Source organism: Miniopterus natalensis, chromosome 1, assembly GCF_054644295.1.
Source record: "Miniopterus natalensis isolate mMinNat1 chromosome 1, mMinNat1.hap1, whole genome shotgun sequence".
In the NCBI taxonomy this organism is placed as follows: Eukaryota; Metazoa; Chordata; class Mammalia; order Chiroptera; family Miniopteridae; genus Miniopterus; species Miniopterus natalensis.
Genome location: NC_142081.1, coordinates 40,966,613 through 40,985,072, shown reverse-complemented (window position 1 = coordinate 40,985,072; position 18,460 = coordinate 40,966,613). Strand labels below are relative to the sequence as shown.

General features: G+C 38.8%; 2 protein-coding genes across 5 annotated transcripts in view; one reads left to right on the top strand and one right to left on the bottom strand.

Moving 5' to 3' along the window:
* The window catches only part of SLC24A1 (solute carrier family 24 member 1), a 32,355-nt gene extending 26,222 nt beyond the window's left edge, over positions 1-6,133 (top strand). The window contains exons 8-11 of the mRNA XM_087820832.1: positions 1,482-2,150; positions 2,886-2,975; positions 3,829-3,995; positions 4,897-6,133. Coding sequence (XP_087676958.1) covers positions 1,482-2,150; positions 2,886-2,975; positions 3,829-3,995; positions 4,897-5,146 — 1,176 coding nt within the window. The 3' untranslated portion in view covers positions 5,147-6,133. The remainder of the gene's footprint in view (positions 1-1,481; positions 2,151-2,885; positions 2,976-3,828; positions 3,996-4,896) is intronic.
* Positions 6,134-9,059: 2,926 nt separating this feature from the next.
* Positions 9,060-18,460, bottom strand: part of DENND4A (DENN domain containing 4A) — a 96,535-nt gene continuing 87,134 nt past the window's right edge. For all 4 annotated transcript variants that reach the window (XM_016208621.2, XM_016208624.2, XM_016208625.2 and 1 more), the window contains 8 exons: positions 17,344-17,519; positions 17,106-17,252; positions 15,891-16,089; positions 15,161-15,415; positions 14,092-14,209; positions 13,305-13,467; positions 13,065-13,129; positions 9,060-11,912 (listed from right to left, as the gene is read on the bottom strand). In XM_016208621.2, coding sequence (XP_016064107.1) covers positions 11,776-11,912; positions 13,065-13,129; positions 13,305-13,467; positions 14,092-14,209; positions 15,161-15,415; positions 15,891-16,089; positions 17,106-17,252; positions 17,344-17,519 — 1,260 coding nt within the window. In that variant the 3' untranslated portion in view covers positions 9,060-11,775. The remainder of the gene's footprint in view (positions 11,913-13,064; positions 13,130-13,304; positions 13,468-14,091; positions 14,210-15,160; positions 15,416-15,890; positions 16,090-17,105; positions 17,253-17,343; positions 17,520-18,460) is intronic.

Genomic DNA, 18,460 nt, shown 5'->3' with positions numbered 1-18,460 from the left:
CCCTTGGGGGTTGGCTGTGTCATGAAATTTGTTAAAGAAAACATACTCCATGAGCATACAGCCCAGGCCATTTGTTTAAGGGATTTGACCAGCATGTTATAGGTTAGTTGAAACCTTACTAGGAGGAATCTCAGAATCCATGGCTTTAGAGTGCATGGAGTCAGTCCATTGTTCCCAAACACTGGTCTGTAGATGGACCTATTGGGAGCACTTGTGAGCATGTTAAAATAGATTCCTGGCTTACAACCCCAGAGACTGTAATTCAGTTGGTTCAGGTGGGGTAAGGAAATGTGTATTTCTTTTTTTTAAAGATTTTTTAATTGAGTTTTAGAGAGAGAGGAAAGAAGAGGGAGAGAGAGAGAAACATCGATGTGAGAGCAAAAGATCAGCTGCCTCCTGCATGCCCTCTACCAGGGATCAAGCCCACTACCTGGGCATGTACCCTGATGGGAATCAAATTGGCAACCTTTTGGTGCATGGACGACACCCAACCAACTGAGCCACACTGGCCAGGGCGGAAATGTGCGCTTCTAATAAGCTTCCTGCACTGTGAGGTTTGGGAACCAAAGATCTCATTTGGCCCTGACATTGCAAAACAGGGTAGGTTGGTGGTTAAGAGACCAAGAGTTGAACTACCCATATTCAAATCCCAGCTTCATCACAAACTGTGTGACCCATGGGCAAGTTATTTAACTGCTCTGTACCCTGGTTTCTCCATCGGTCAGATGGGTTTAATCCTATCTATATCGTAAATTAGTTTACATTGTAACTGCTAGCTATTATTGTTATACCGCTTCGCATAGTATCTGGCACATAAAAACCCTCAATAAATAGGTATTATCATCATTTTATACATATGAGGTAATATAACAGTTTAGGATTTTAGTGGACACAGCAATGTGATGTAACCACCACAAGATCATGCAACATTAATGGAAGCATAACGCCTAAGACAAAGGCGTTGATAACCCTATTAAACTCTGCGGTGTTCTGTGTTCAGTTTCAGAAGCCTCCTCATGGGATACAAGTTGTGTAGAATGAGTTTGCCAAGATGGGGATGAGGCTCTAGGCTGTTACATGGGGGAGTGACAGGAGGACCTGGGTGCCTTTAACGCAGAGAAGAGAACTGTCTCGTGGAAGAGTGATTCTCTTTGTTCTATGCATCTCCGAAGAGTAAACCTTTACCCAGAGGGTAGCTCTTTGGTATTAATATGGACTTCAAACCAATCAGAGTTGCCAAAGATGATAGAAGCTGCATTAGGTGGTGAGTTTTCCATCCCTGGACATGATCAAATAAAGACTAAACCACCAGTAGGTAGGAATGTTACGAAGGGAATTTTGCTGAGTAATTGAACTAGTTTTCTCCTTATACTCGAGTTTTTAGTTACATTCTGAGAAAACAGCAGCAAAGATAATAGGAAGAAACTGGGAAGGAAAACAAGCAGAGAAGTTATCACGTTAATGTTGGCTTTGGATTGCAGGAAGGATACGCGGCTGGAGCCGAGGGCACAGGTGAAATGACAGGCGAAGCTCCCGGTGAAGGCGACAATGGACAGCAGAGTGGAGGTGAAACTCGGCTAGAAGGTGAAGGTGAACTCCAAGCAGAAGGGAAAGGAGACAATGAAGGTGACGGTGAAGTCCAAGCAGAGGGAGATGATGGTGAAATGAAAGGCGATGACCCCGAAGAGCGGGGACTTAATGCTGGAGATCAAGGTGACGCCACAAGTGAGGAGGAAGGTGCTGATGGCGAAGGGGGAGGTGATGGAGGCGATGGTGCGCGTGATGGGCAGAATAGTGAGGCCCACGCGGAAATGAAAGGAAACGATGAAGGCAAAGGTGAACTCCAGACAGGGGAAGGTGGCGAAGTGGAAGGTGACGAAGGTGAAACCAAAGAGCAGGGATTCAGTGCTGGAGATCAAGGTGACGCCAAAAGTGATAGGAAAGGTGCAGATGGTGAAGGGGGAGGTGATGGAGGTGACAGTGGAGATGAGGAAGAGGAGGAGGAGGAGGAGGAGGAGGAGGAAGAGGAAGGAAATGAGGAGCCTTTGTCCCTGGAGTGGCCCGAGACCCGGCAGAAGCAGACCATTTACCTCTTCCTCCTGCCCATCCTGCTCCCGCTGTGGCTGACGGTGCCCGACGTCCGGAGGCTGGTGAGTTTGCCCAGCCATTCCCCAGGCTGCCTGTCCCCGGGGAGGCTGTGGGGTCCCTAGGCATCCCGCCCAAGAGGAGCCGACAGGACAGGGCCAACCAGCTTGGCAGGGCTCAACCACAGAGAGGATCTGGGTTGGAATTTGCAGCTCTGGGGGGGACCATGCACCGAGGGGGACACACCGATGGGCTTGCGAGGCCCTAGAATGTGCTTATTTCCACCACTGTAAGCAACGTGAACTAGTCCCTCCTTGACTCCTGTTTCAGTGTCTTGATTTTAACATAGGAACGATGCCACTACACCCCTTCACACCTCACAGGGTTACTGGGAAACCCCAGGGTGGTAATGCTACTTCCTCCCAGCTTCCTATTTGCAGGGAGCGACCTGACTAGCACACCCGCCCAACGGCAGTCCATTTCTGTCTCTGGGTCTGGAGAGGAGTAGGGCAGAGAGGCTGCAGAAGCCCAGTCAGATACCTAGATTGGCCTGGTTCCTGGGCAAGCACCTCTCTCTTCTGTTGGTGACTGCTGAACACACTACTGGCTGGACTCGCCTGTGGGCCACCAACCCCATCATTTCCCAGCCGTCTCAAGGTCCTCACTGGAAACAGATTTCAGCTCTCACATCTCTAGATTCTCCCCACCACCCCTCCGGCAGATCTTGTCACTGATTCTGGGGCTCCCTCAGAAGGGCCAAAGACCTTCAGCCTCTGCAACTTACTTCTTTTTTCAAACAGGAGTCTAGGAGGTTTTTTGTTGTCACCTTCCTGGGGTCCATCATGTGGATCGCCATGTTCTCATACCTCATGGTGTGGTGGGCTCACCAGGTGAGTGAACGGCAGGAACTAGACCCTGCATCGGCAGGTCCAAAGCACACTTTTTCCCTTCAGGGTAAATTTCTAGTACCTCGGGAATGGTGTGGATCACGTGCATTTGTACAGTTTCTGCATTGTTTGTAAAGGCAGACTTTTTATCCCAGCGAACGTGGCGCTTTTCAGGTGTGGCCCTTCTGTCTTACGCTCACATTGTAGTGTGACGTGGAAGGCCCCTCACAATCTGCTCGTCACCCTGTTCCCTGCCTTCTGTCATGCATCTCCCACTCCTCTCCACCTGGGGAATCAAGCACACTCCTGAAAGCAAGCTCAGTTTGGCCCCCTCTCTGGCACTGTAATCGGTCTTCCTCTGAGTGCCCATGACTTTCTGTTCCGCCTGGAACACTGCACTTAGCCCAGAGCTGTAATCGTTGTTTACAAGCTCTTCTCCTTCACTAGGTGGAGAGTAGGTCAGTGTTGTACTGCTCATACTTTTCTCCCTAGCCACTTGGTTTCTGGCACACAGCAGGTGTCCATGGCTCTGGAAATGGAAATGTGACATGAACATTTGGAGGGGCAGTTCTTTTAGAAGTAGAGGTGCTGTTTAAATGACAGTGACAGGTGGTATCATAGATGGACTTTTAGTCCAAGTTAGACAAGAGCAGTCCTTCCCTGAAGCCTTGAGCAGGGGCCCCATTCTCTCTCTACGGCCCATCACCCTGCCTCACTCAGGCCAAGGGAGTGTGCTGAGCTCCATGGGAAGTGCTGGGTTTGCACAAAGTAGTATGTATGTTGTTGGTGTTTTGAAGAGCCTCAGATTTTCCACCTGCTGTTGCCATGGTTTCTTATTACTGTTACTGTTTACCAGGTTGGTGAAACAATAGGGATCTCTGAAGAGATTATGGGTTTGACGATCCTAGCAGCAGGCACATCAATTCCTGACCTCATCACGAGTGTGATTGTTGCTCGGAAAGGCCTGGGAGACATGGCCGTGTCAAGCTCTGTGGGCAGTAACATATTTGATATCACCGTGGGGTGAGTGGCAAAGTTGCTTTCTAAGGCATATTAAGACTGGAAAACCTTGTGTTGGTTTTGTTCACTGGTTTTCTGCTTCATTCATTATACATGGAATAAAAGGGCATTTATATTAGTTTCTGTAAGGCAACAAAGTATCCTCCCTTCATTCATCACAGCCAGATGAGGTAATAGAACTAAAATGTGGCCTGAAATGTGACTGACTGGAATTTATAGATGAATTGAAAAATGAAGTCCATTAAATTCCATTACCAAACACCATCAAATGCTCTGCTGGCTGACCTGCAAGGTGGTGGAGGTGGGGTTGGGACAATGACTCAGTCACTTCCTGATATTCCTGCTCCTTTGCATTTGGGTTCCTGCCAGCTCTAAAAGCATTTTGTATAAACAAGCAAATGCCGCATCCTCCTGTACCCATTCCCTTACTCACCTGGTCTATTTGCATTTCCCCAGTCATGTCCTGGACTCGAGTGGTGGCTTTGGTTTCGTTAATTTGAATTTACTTATGTGTATATAGGGGTGTGGCAGGGAAAGGGCGTAAGAGAGTCCTCACCCCTAAAGAATTTAAAGAAATGTTATCCTGGGCTGGGCCTTATGGTAAAAATTTAGAGATTACAGTCACATATCAACAGATCTGGGTTAGTCATATGGAAGTCATTTAGTATGAAGAAAAAACACTCAGACCCAGAAAACTTTGGTTATTAGCTGTGAGTCCAAGGGCATGTAATTTAATTTCCCAGAACCTTAGTATCCTCATCTGTGAAATGGGGCTAATGTTTTCTGCTCTGCGTAATAGATTTGTGTGTGTGTGGAAAAACTAGTGCTTTGTAAATTGTAGAACGCAGTATATGGGATGATTATAAACATGAAAAATACTCACATTGTTTCTTCAATCTTGCAGCCTGCCTGTCCCCTGGTTGCTTTTCTCTCTTATCAATGGACTGCAGCCTGTTCCAGTCAGCAGCAATGGCTTGTTTTGTGCAATTGTTCTGCTTTTTCTCATGCTCCTGTTTGTGATCTCTTCAATTGCTTCATGCAAATGGAGAATGAACAAGATCCTGGGCTTCACAATGTTTCTCCTTTACTTTGTATTCCTGATAATCAGTGTGATGTTAGAAGATCGCATCATATTCTGTCCTGTATCTATCTGAGTCAGTCACTGTTGCCCAAAATGGACATGGATCAGAAAACCATGTTGGAAGTTATTGTACCTCTTGCTACATTAATGAATGAGCATGATCCAGGAGAGTGAACTGAGAGGCTGAGAGCCTCTGATGTGAATGTGATACAGGAGTGAAGGTTATCGCTGGAAACACCTGCAGCTCACTGTGGATTAAGAATCTCACCTTTGGCTGGGTGGAGTTCCTACCCGACTGATACAGACAGCTGTCACATGGAGACCAGTAGAAGGAACCCTTGAGTCAGAGGGATTTTTAACATGAGATAATTGGAGTGAGGGTTGGGGCAGGCACAATAAAGACAAGCTCCCATGCTCACAATTCCTTGATCATTCAAGGGCTGCTGGTCCAAGAAATGCAGATGTGGTCTGTGTCTGACCCTCCTGGCTCCTGCCCCAAGCATATGCTGCAATTTGCTGTCTCCTCTTTTTCTGTTCAAGACATGAGGTTCTATCAGGTTTGTAATCATTACTGGTTCAGTTACTGGTGAGTTTAAGGAGCTAAGGCTATAGGAAAAAATTAAGTATAATAGGAATCAATTATCATTAGTAAAAGGTGTACCAGTATTTTATAGCTTAAAAGGGTTACATTAGCTCTTATTGCATTTCTGAAAGAGTGAAATTAAAATAAGTAACCCAAGAAATTAAAATTTGTAATTTGTCCTTGAAGTGGAAGGCATGGATATTAGGGAAGGAAAACTACTCTGAAGGCTATTTAAAAATATGTACTTATTAGAAAATCCAAGTTAGTGTTGTCTCCATCAAGTGGTTACCTTGAAGGATTAGACCTTTAACACAGCTGTACCGGCTCTGCCCCTCCAGCATATTCTCACCCAACAGTGACAGCTGCTCCTAGTGAGTGAGAAGGTAGAGTTCAAAGTCAGTAGAGCCAAGCCAGGTTTATAAAGAAAGAGATCCAGTGGGGCAATGCCACTTTTGTATGTTAACCTAGATAGGATTATAAAGCAAGAAGATTGATGTCTTGTGTGGTTTACAAATGGATGTTAAGGCAATTACAAAGGAGAAACCCCAGAAATGCTTAGCACAATGGCAACACGGTGAGAAAAAAAGTATTTCCACTTCCAAGGTAGCTAGTGTAAAAGACACTTGTTTTTAAAAATTGTGTGGTTATTTAAACATTTCATGTGGAATTTGAAGTGCTTTACATTAAACACCACTGCTTACCTTTTACTAGCATCAAGTTAAGGGACACATTAGAAATGAAACAGTTCTATGTCCCTGGCTTCAGAGCAAAGGGAACTGAGGTGACTATGGATTATGATAGTAAATACAGCTTTATTTACAAACATGAGGATTCACTGAAGACTAGAAGACAGCAGGACAGATGTGATAAGAAAAAAAATTAAACATTTTGGTGCTGAAGGGCTGCGTTCAAAGGATTGGTGAATTTAATGAATGGCCTCACTACCCCAGGATTCATATTCTTTGGAAATGATTTTTATTTTTATTCAATTTCAATGAATTGTGAGTCCCAATGGTATTTAATTTTACAAACATGGATGGGTTCATCTATATCTTTAGGTCACTTGGTCAGAATGCTCAAGAGAAGACTGATGAATATGGAATCATGTTCCAATGCCATATTCTGAAATTAGTTATCCTCATTCCTGATGCTGCTGCATAGCCCAGTCTCCATATGCTGTGGCCTGAGAATAGGAGAGAACAGTGCATGTGGAGGGAGAGCCCAATGCTCACTCTGGGTGCCACCCTGGTTTCTGCCAGCTCCAGCTAGCCTCAGGGATTCACCTCCTCCCTGACGGCCCGGGATCTGGCGCTGTTCCCCAGAATGACTGAGTGGGGAGTGATGGACAGCGAGACATTCTGTAATGATAAAGCACTGGAGAGCCGCTTCATGATTAAAATCAACTCTAACCATCTAAGGACCTTTTCCTGATTGGTGTGCTAAATTTCTGGCATTTCTCTTTGCCTAGAAAGGAAGTTCTGATCACTTTACATTATGACAGAAAGGGTCAAGGACATGAAATGAAAGCTGGGTCTTGATAGATGAGTAGGAATTCAAGGGGAAAGGGAGAAAAATTTCAGGAAGATGGAAAACATGTAACTTCTAAATGATGTGTTATGCTGAGAAATTAAAATTTTTGCCATACATTTACAGATCTAAAATTTATTAAAATTGTGCTGTTTTAGAGATAAAGTACCATCTTAAAATGCCAAGAAAATGGTGAGATGGTCCTCTCATTTGTCAGGCAAAATGATCAGTATTCTAGATCATTCATTCAGCCTAGAAAGTCTGAACTGTACCCACACTGGTGTCTGAATTGGAAGACTGGTTGAACAGATAGATGACTTCTCCTTCATCCCCCATGAGGTTCCATTTGCTTCATGGATTTGGGCCAAATTTCTAAATATGTGAAACTCTTCCAAATTTAATGGGTTAAAATTCTATATAGTACCAGAAAAAAGGGCTACATTCCAAACTTATGAAAATTGGTATATGTTTAAATGGTTACTATACATTGTGATTATAGCTTATAATTTGATAGATACATTATTACCATTTACTTAAAAGATTGAGTTCCAAAGGCAGCCAGAATTGGAATGTAATATTCTGGGCAAAGCCTGGTAGAACAGATTGACCTTATGTGCCAAGAATATCCTTGGTTCTGACCCTTTTTTTGTGGGGAGATCCCCCTGCAGGTGGGACTGGTCTCTAGGAAAGGTACAAAGAGAGAGCTCATGATCAGGCTGTCTACCCCTGGGGGGGGGGGTCACTAGAGCCAGCAGGACACCCTGGCCTACGGCTGCCCACACACCAAAGGCACTGCTTCTGTTCTTCAGGCCCTTCCCTGCGATGAGCAGGTAAAACCTGGATAATTTCATTTACTTATGGATAATTTACTTATGGTTAATTTCAATTTCATTTGTTTCAGTGGTTTATCACAGTACTATGTTTGAAAAGAAAATATTTAAATACAAAAGGAGGGAGCCATCCAAATGAACAGCAACTATGGAAAGGGCCACAGTAACTTTATCAGAAGAGTCTGGTACCATCTCAGAGAATAAGCCCTTGCACACAGACTTTTTGAATCAGAGACAGAAATTCCTATATTAATTTGTGCACTGTTAATTTTGTGAAGAAGAATTAAGCCATCAAATGTACTTACTTTGAGGCCAGAGGAAGTGGGTAACATGAGGGATAAAAAGTATGTATGAAGGAAAGTACTGAGGATATGAAGGTAAACTGGTATGCAGCTGCTAGAGAATTCAATTCTGAAATAAAACTCAGTCTTGTGTCTAAACAGAAAGGGCAGAGCATACGAACACTAGCACAAAGATGAGCCAAGGGCAGCCTGCTCTTTCCCTTCCTGCTCTGAGATAAAGTGCCTAAAAGTGCTTTCAATTTCTAGTGGGAGAAATAAAAATAAAGCTGGGTCATCACACATTACCATACAAATGGGTATTTTCTTACTGTATACTTACAAGGTATTTAGAAATACAACATAACAGCCTTCTATACACAGCAGGCTAGCACTTCCTAGTTGCCCTAAAATATGCTGGTGGTTTTAGGGTCTTAAAGCAAAAAAAACTCCAAACAATCATAAAAGACAAAAATCAGAATGTGAATAGGCTGCAAAATTCCCTACCTGACAATAGGATGAAAAAGTTGAATATTAACATATGATATAAAATACAAATGTGTGACATTCAAAACACAATTGAAGGAAGTAGTAAACAAGTTATACTAGGGCACAGAATGATTTATTTTCAACTATTAAACATATAAACAAAACTAAGAGTAAGAAAATAAGAGACAGATAATGTAGGAAAGGGTATTTGTCAACTGGCTATGATTCTCTAATATGTATGGTCAACAGAGAAAAAATTGAAGGAAAGTATGTATGGAGTTATTTTAAAGGATCTATATTTTAACTTTGTTTTGAGCAGTGTTTACCACTTCTTATTCATGGTTCAGAGTTTTTTTTAACAACTAAATTTGTGCAAATAATATTCCTTGGGGATTAAAAGTAGGGGAAACAAAACCCAACCAAAAGCAGAAACAGCCTGGTTGGTGTGGCTCAGTGGCTGAGCATCAACCTATGAACCAGAAGGTCAGAGTTCAATTCCAGGTCAGGTCACAGGCCCAGGTTGTGGGCTCGATCCCCGGGGGGTGAGGGGCAGTGGTGGTGCAGGAGGCAGCTGATTAATGATTCTCTCTCATCACTGATGTTTCTCTCTCCCTTTCCTTTCCTCTCTCTGAAATCAATTTAAAAAACATATTAAAAATAAAAAAGACAGAAACAAAACTATATGTGTGGGGGGAGGAGATATAAATTACATACACTTTTCGAAATAAGTTTGAACCATGAAGAATAGCTTTTATCTAACCTTTTTTGGTCACATATTTGAAATCAATAAATTGTGATTCATATTGTGTTAAAGATAAGGTAAATGATAGTGAAAGCTGTTCTTATAAGGGGAAAAAACCAAACAACAACAACAAAAACCAGAATAGAACCCCAGAATCCTCCTTGTTTTTTTTTTTTTAGTTTAGTTTTTTGTTTGTTTTGTTTTGTTTTTATCTTTATTGATTTCAGAGAGAGGAAGGGAGAGGGAGAGAGAGAGAGAGAGAAACATCAATGATCAGAGAGTCACTGATCGGCTGCCTCCTGCATGCCCCCTGTTGGGGATCGAGCCCGAAACCCAGGCATGTACCCTGACCAGGAATTAAACTGCCGTCTCCTGGATCCTAGGTCTACACTCAACTGCCCAGTCACGACAGGCCAGGCCAGAATCCTCTTTGGAGGGACATTTGTGGCCAATGTCAAAAGGTTTACCTATCATATGTATCTCATTAGACAACTTACACGTGATTTAGAAAACAAAAGACTCACTTAGAATGAGAAGCTGGATTTGAATAGTTAAAGATAAAATAGGAGTGGTATTTACAAAGGTGAGGCAGATACATGTGCATAGCACCAGGTTTTTCAAGTAAGCAAGTTCAGCCCCAAACTAACTGAACTAAAAATTTACATTTTTAAACTCTCCCCATTGTTTCCCAGAGTAGAAAGCTGTGAAATGTTTCAGCTTGGTGATATTCACTAGTGCTATGAACTCCAAAGGTAGTTTTTCTGCAGCTGAACTGATTCTAAGTCCCAGGACTTCATGATATCTCCAGTCCAAATGTCCTGTCTCTACTGGCTTTACACACATAATTTGGGACCATCTGTTATTTTCTTTGAAATTGGCTAGAGAATTCCTTCCTTAATACACATATTGAAAATTATAAATAATGCTAACAGCCAAAGAATATTTTTGATCAGAAATTACCCAAAGAAAGTAATGTTAGAAATAATGAGACTAAAAATATTTTTTAGAGTCTACCCATGGTGCTTAAACATTCCATTTATTGTCCGATTTCTGGTATTTTGGATTTAGATTCCATAAACTTCAGATTCTGAAGGGTTACTGAAAAAGCCAAGCTCCTCAGTATGGGAAATTCTCTCTGGCTTTACTTTTAGAGAGTTATTACTTTTCTACTTTTGAAAAGTTTTTTTGAATATTTATATGTATATATAATATTAACCAAATACTCCAGTAGGTCTTATTCCCGATAAATACAGTACAATTTGCATCATACCCAATATTTTGGTTATTAAGGTTAAAATCTGGGATAGAGTAAACTGTCTGATATGTTTCCCAACATAAATATTTGTGTAGAATATTAAAATTTAAATTGATATTTGGCTTTGTCAGCTATTTTCCTTGTGTACTGTATGTATCTATTAGAGATAGAGAAATTTTGGAATTGTGGTATGCTGAACCTGATTTTGCAGAAGCAGACTTGGAACCTCTGGGGCTCTCCTTCTATGAGACTCAATGAGTCAGTCTGGGCAGTGCACACCCTTGCCATGACTCACCCACTGCAGTCAGGCTTAGGAGTACTAACATGCAATTCTAGGACAACATGAACACTAGCACTGACACTTTGGAATCATTCCCCCAAGTAATAAAAAATAGATAGATAGATAGATACACATATAGAGATCTGCAGCTGTACTAATGATTTCAAATAGCAGACAAGGAAAATAAGCACTTAGTTGCTTGCTTCATAAGTTCAAGTTTGTTCATTTTAAGTTTGCTATATTAGTTTAAAAATTAAAAAAATATCAACTTACTATAAACAATTTAAAATATGTATAATACAACTTCCTGGTCAAAACATTTGACTAGTCTGTGAAAACGGGAGATGCTTTGACCCTACATTAGTTCAAGTTCCATACATGAGTTTTCAATCTGTCTCTTCTAAGAGAAACCATAAAATGGTTTTTTTACTTTATGGGAACTAATTTTGTTTAGGGATTTCCTCACCACAAAAATAATTGCTTGTTGCAAGGAAAGTAAAGGAAAAAAAGGAAATGAGAAACAAAGTGGCTCTCTCCTCATTTGTCACTATTCTCTTCTTAAAACATTCTGTACATAAGCTATATGGACATTCTGAACCATTTACAAATTTGTTTTGAAAAATTGAAGAAAAAAAGTTTACAGTCTAAAAGTGCTATTTTATACACTGACTATACAATACATATTGAAAGTATACACGCACACGCACATACACACATCTTAAAGATAAGGTTCTCCAAAGGTTTTTCGACATTCCATCACCCCAGTACTTGGCGGTCTATCACAGTTGTGTGTACTCTTGACTTGACTAGGTGTGAGACGATCATATGCCATCTTGTATTCTTTATCAAATACATCTAAAAAAATTCATACAGAAATAAAGGTATAAAGAAATTTATATTTGATGTTGACAACAACCAAGTTTTGTAATACTACAGAACTGCAAAATTAAAGGCTAAGAAGGAATCTTGAGGTCTTTTGTGATAATTACTGGACCACAGAATTTTCAGAGCTGAAAGTCCATAGCATTTTAGAGCTAGATTACACAGACCAGTGAAATTTAAAGCTTTAAGATGCTGACTTTTAAAAATGATTTTCCCCCAAATTTTAAAATTGAGGTAAAATATATATAACGTAAAATTTACCATCTTAACCATTTTTAATTGATTTTTTTAGAGAGAGACATCGATTGTTGTTCCACTTACTTATGCATTGATTCTTGTATGTGCCCTGACTGTGGATTGAACCTCAACCTTGGCATATCAGGACAATGTTCTAACCAACTGAGCTACCCGGCCAGGGCTGCCATCTTAACCATTTTTAACTATACAGTTCAGTGGTATTACATACATTCATAATGTGCAACCATTATAACCATCCATCTCCATAACTGTTTTCATCTTGTAAAACTGAAACTCTATACCCATTAAACAATAATTCTCCATTCTCCCCTCCTTCAGCCCCTGGCAACTACCATTCTACTTTTGTCTCTATGATTTTGACTACTCTAAGTACCTCATAAGTGGAATCATACAGTATTTGAGTTGTTGTGACTGGCTAATTTCACTTAACATAATGTCCTCAAGATTCATCCATGTTGTAGCATATGCCATAATACTCTTCCTTTTTAAGGCTGAATAATATTCCATTGTATGGATGTACCACATTTTGTTCATTCATACCTCAATGAACAGCTGAGTTGTCTCCACATTTTAGCTGTTATGAATAATGCTGCTATGAACATGGGTGTACAAATATCTCTTCAAGACCCTGCTTTCAATTCTTTTGGGTATATACCCAGAAGTGGAATTGCTGAATCATATGGAAATTCTATTGTTACCTTTTATTTATTAATTATTAACAACTTTACCAAAATATCAAAGTATCTCATATTTAAAAAATTAAAGAAAAATTATTCTATTAATATAAATTAATAGTAAAATAAAGACTACCAATATGAACTATACTATGACATATAAATATTTATGTTATATATTATGCTGAATTACCTATATCGATGTTTTCTCTTCCCAGTGCCACAAGTGAGAGAAATAGTATTTCTCTATATAAACTCCTGGGGGGGGGGAGGGGAGAGAAGAAATGGAGAAGATATTACTATGCATATAGTCTATTTATTCTCTACAAAAATTTTCATGCTAATATAAACATGAGATATTCTAACAAATTACTAAGCAAACAACATTAATATGCTTAGAGGAACAATATATTCATTTAAGATAATGACTTACCTCTGTCTTTTAAAGTGAGGACATTTATTCAGTGTCTCTAAAATCTGACTCATTGGTCCATAGACATCATTCCTTTTAATGCTTTTTACCATATTTTTCAATAGTTCCTGGGTAAATGAATTATCACCTTTTTGCAATAAATGGACCATTGGATACTTTTGGGCTGTAAAAGAACCAAAGAACAGATGAAGGAAAATGTTCTTTGTAGAAAGGAGAATGTAATTAAGCAGCAATTGACAGCTATCAAAGGAGTTTCAAAGCACTAAAAATAAATTAAGGGCAATAGAAATCTAAGAATGAAGAAAGAAAAAAAGGAAAAATGTATGACAAATAATGATAAAAATAAAAATAGGCATAAAGCTTTTTGGCTTCAAAGACAGAACTTAAAAATACTGTTTTCCTTAATACAGCCCCTGGAGGAAGTTCTACATCAGCAGCCCGGATGGAAACAAACAAACAAAAAATAAGTATAAAGAAGAAATTGGGATAAGCAATGTGCTAAAAGCAGAACTCTGCAAAACATAACCCCTGCAGCACATATAGAGGGCTACTAAAAAGCAAAACAAAACCAAAACAAAAAACCCAAAAACCCTTGACCTCCATAGACGATAAGCACTAAAAACATCAAACTTAACACTCACTCTCAAACAAAAGAGTACGATTTTGACCTGTAAGACAAAAAGTAGTATAGTAAAATAAAAGGCAGTTATATATTAGTTTAGGCTATTTAAAGTAAATAGAGATTGCTCTCATATGAACAAAGCCAGCATTCTATGATGGCACTTACTGTGGGCGTTCCAGAGGATGTACAAGGGCTGTCCCGGATCCTGATGTAATTTCATATTGTCCCATAACATTTGTATTAAAACATATTTACTATCTTCAGACATACAGTGGCGGGGAATCTGTATTGAAGAATAAACAAACATTCATTAACGATCCTTACATAATGTTTTGTAAATATCTTATAAATATCCTTATAAATATTTTTTAGGATGTATGTGTGCGAGAGAGAGAGAGAACAGAAAATGACTGGTTTGTATGCATTTTATATTGACTGAAGAAAGATGGGCTGAGTTGAGAATCTAATGATCTCTAAAGTAAAGTGATCTCCACTTTAAAGTAGATTTTACAAAACACTGAAATCAGTGACAAAGGGTAGCATGAAGGGCTAATCTCTGTAGCTTATGAGTGAGGGTCCAAACAAAGATAAACCCTGCCGCCCCATTCTACATCAGTCCAAGACCCTGGCCCAGATAACTCCAATTGAGTTAACCTTTGGTCACTCATTCATCATGTACTGAAAATCTGAAGCGTGTGCACCATCATAGACATAAAGTACAAGAAAGGAGAAGACAAAGTTTCTGAACTTAAAGACTTTCTAATTTTGTGGTGGTGATAGCATATGAAAAAGTGGAAACAGTTTTATAGAACAACATAACAAAAATACTAATGAATATATAACAAACTGACTACCTAAATGTTAAACAAAAATTTAGAGTAAAGGAATGAAGAGAATGGTAGCACATGACTGCAATATGAAGTAGAGACATTCTCTTAAAGAAGCGTTGAGGCATGAGTGGGGCCAACTCACAAAATCTTATGAGTCATTTACAGTTTATTCTTGAGGCCATAACAAAAAGGCCATTTTTGCATAAATTTTACAAGAAGGCTAAAAAACATGACTTAGATTGTAAGAAGAAAAATTATTTGTAAACGCAATTAGATCAATCTTGTCTAATGATTAAGCTGGTTATTAAAAATAGCATAAATTTTACTTTTTTTGTCATTAGGAATATACAAACACTACAATGGTGACAAAAGAATTGCCTTTTAGTTAATTTTTACTCTCATACCTTTGAATACTTATTACAATGTTCAGAAGAAAGAATCAATCCAGGTAAGTTACTGGGTAAGTCAAGTCGTCTAAAATACCAAACCAGGTTCCAAAAGACAATTGGATGATGATCCACAAAGTCTGCCACTGTAATTGCGTGATCGCCTTCATTTTCCAATAAGCTTTCAAGTTCCTTCCATACCACTAAAGGACTAAGATATGGGACAGTGATAGGATCTGGACTTGGGAGGTGCCATTCTAATCCTAAAGAATCCTGTTGAATAAATAAAAACCATAAATGGCAAATACAAGATTTATGATACTAAATCATTAAAAATTTCCTGTCAATGATTTCCATGTAAGTAGAAAGGTATTATAGTTGTATCATGGGACAAAAACTGTTCTTGACAATAATAAAATTAAAGCTAGCCCTGGAAGGGTGACTCAGTTGGTTGGAGTGTCGTCTCATACACCAAAAATGTTGTGGGTTCGATTCCTGGTCAGGGAACACATTAGGTTGTGGGTTTCATCCCTGGTAGGGGTGCGTATGGGAGGTAACCAATTGATGTTTCTCCCTCACACAGATGTTTCTCTCTCTCTCTCTCTCCTCCTCACTCTCTAAAATCAATAAACATATTCTCGGATGAGGATTAAAAGAAAATTAAAGCTAATAAGGTTGCTTAGGACAAGGTGAACAAAATCATGTAAAGTATCAATATCTGAATTTTTAAAAACACCAAAATACATACTGTAGCTCCTTGTAAAGTAGCTGGCAGGCTGCCTGTAGGAATGAGCTTCGGCCCTCCAGTGTCCTCCTTATCCAAGGGACCAGAAGTACTGACACTCCTGGCCATTGGAAATATTGGACATTTTGATATAGCTGTTTTTGATCTATCAGCAGGGATCTGAATACTTCGGGCATATGCATTTTCCAGCTGTTTAGATTTGCTTGGGTATTGGAAAAAGAAAAAAGCATATCATTGTCTAGATTTACTTTATTTCATCTAGAAAGACCATATTTTTCTTTTTAGCATTAGAACTGGACATAGCAAAGTAAATCCAAGGAATTCAGGATTCAGTCTGGAAAATGAATATATTTTTAAGTAGTCTAGTCATGTTAAATTTCCTTTTTATCCAGTGAACTTTAAATATTCAAGAGCCATTCAATTATTCAAAACATTTAGTGGACAACTTTTGTACAGCAGGAACCACAGTAGGTCCAGAGAATACAAAGCAGAGAAAATAGGCATCTATTCCTTCAGCTAGTGGAAAGGGAGATTCCCACTTATTCACAAGCTAGTGGCATCAAAGAAAGGGCTACAACAGACCTGTGATGAAAGAGTGCACACACAGATTTGCGATTTTGCTGCCTTAGGATTAAACAGGTCATGTGAGCCTTCCAGTACTATGTAGGCATTTTCTGTTGCACATGTAGTTACCAATATGGCTTCACCTTCCAGCAATCTATATTTGGCACTTCTCCAAAATGAAGCTGATTTATGCATTTGCTTTAAGCATAGATTTACTTATATTAGGCTTACTGTATATGTCTTAGTTTAATTTTATAGTTCCTTTATCAGCTCCAAATGTTTTCTTAGATTAAATATTCCTAAGTAGAAAATTAAATATTCTAAAATAGTAGTACTAACTTAATTCCTGAAGAGATAAAAACAAGAGAAAGGTGTTCATTATAAACTTTAAGTGTTCTACAAAATTTTTACCTTTAAAATACCATTAAACATTATAATATACAGCTTACACCCTGGGGATTCATAGAGCATAACGTATAACTGTTTAAACATTTAGGCTATTAGATAATTTTAATATTGTTTAACTTAGAAAAATTTAAGATTATAAATCTATTATACATAGCAATATAAATCTTAAAATATTCAACTAATTCTTGTTATAAAAAACATGTATAATATAAATTATTAAATATAGTTCCACATAATCATACTCACCTATTTACATCAAAATTCCCTTGACTAGAGATAGCAGGTGTGTCAAGACGAGAGGCTGATGCTGAGATACAAGGCTGCCTTGTCTGACTTGAAAAGGAGGGTGGAAAATGCATATTTTCTGTAGATGGACTTGACTTCAAAAAGTATCTGCAATGTGAGTCAAAGGAGCTTACTGAGAAAAGAGAGGTTCTAGGAAACGTGACCCTTAAACATGAAGAAAAAAAGCATAAATCGTTACCTTCCAGGTCGTCTTAAATCTCTTATCTCGACATTCAAAAAGGGCAAGAAAAGATTGCCACAAAACGGGCATGTAGTATTGAGATTTGAATCATCTGCTGTCCAGCCAGCCATGATTTCCTCATCATGGACAAGACAATCACAAGTTCTACATCGAGAGCAACTTGAGATGAGAACCTGTGGGAGAAAATGGCACTGTATAAAGTAAGCCGGTTAGTGCATATTATTAATTAAAAACCGGTTCAATTCATGTCTACTGGGAAACTAAAGCTCAGAAGACTTCATAAGTTACAAATAAAACATGAATTACATTCAGTGCATTATATAATATACTAATCTTTAACTATTTCAGCTAAATCTATTCCAAAATTTTTGCCTGGAAAGGAAACTTGCATTTAAGTGAGCATTTTTATTATAATAATTACTATAAAACCTGCAATGGAAAAGTAAACCCAAGCATAATTTGTTAATACCCCAAATAAGTATTTGTAATTATACATTATAGATTTGTGCTACTCCAAGTGTGGTTACCAAACAAGTGCTGGTCCACAAACTCAAGTTTGTGATAAGATAAGAAATTGAAGGGATGATTTAAAAATCTTTAAAGTAATTTGTCAATGCTGCAACAAGTAAGTGTGTGATCAACATATTTTACAAGAGTATCAGCCATGACAAACTGGAGATTTAAAACAACAATAAACCCCTGGTCTGTCACTATAGATTGTTGCTGCGGATAAACATAAATACTGTCTTACATTAATAAAATGTAGAAATTCCTGAAGTCATCAGAAACTTTGTAAAATTGCAACACCAGTACTCATCATTTATTTTCCAGTGGCATACAAATTTATTATCCAATTTTATACAAATTAGCATGAAACAGTATTAACACTGGCAAATGTATTTGAAAGCAATCTTTACCCCAAAATTAGGGGAAATTTTTAAAGAGTAAAGAATAGTTTTTTCATTGTAATAAAATGAGATATGGCAGCACAGCCAGCAGATAGCTACATCAAACTGATACAAAGAGTGAAAAACATGATGGAAAAAGTTGACACAAATGCCAAAACTGCTCCCTGTATTCTCATCAAGTGTGCTTGCAGAGCAAAATTGGTTTT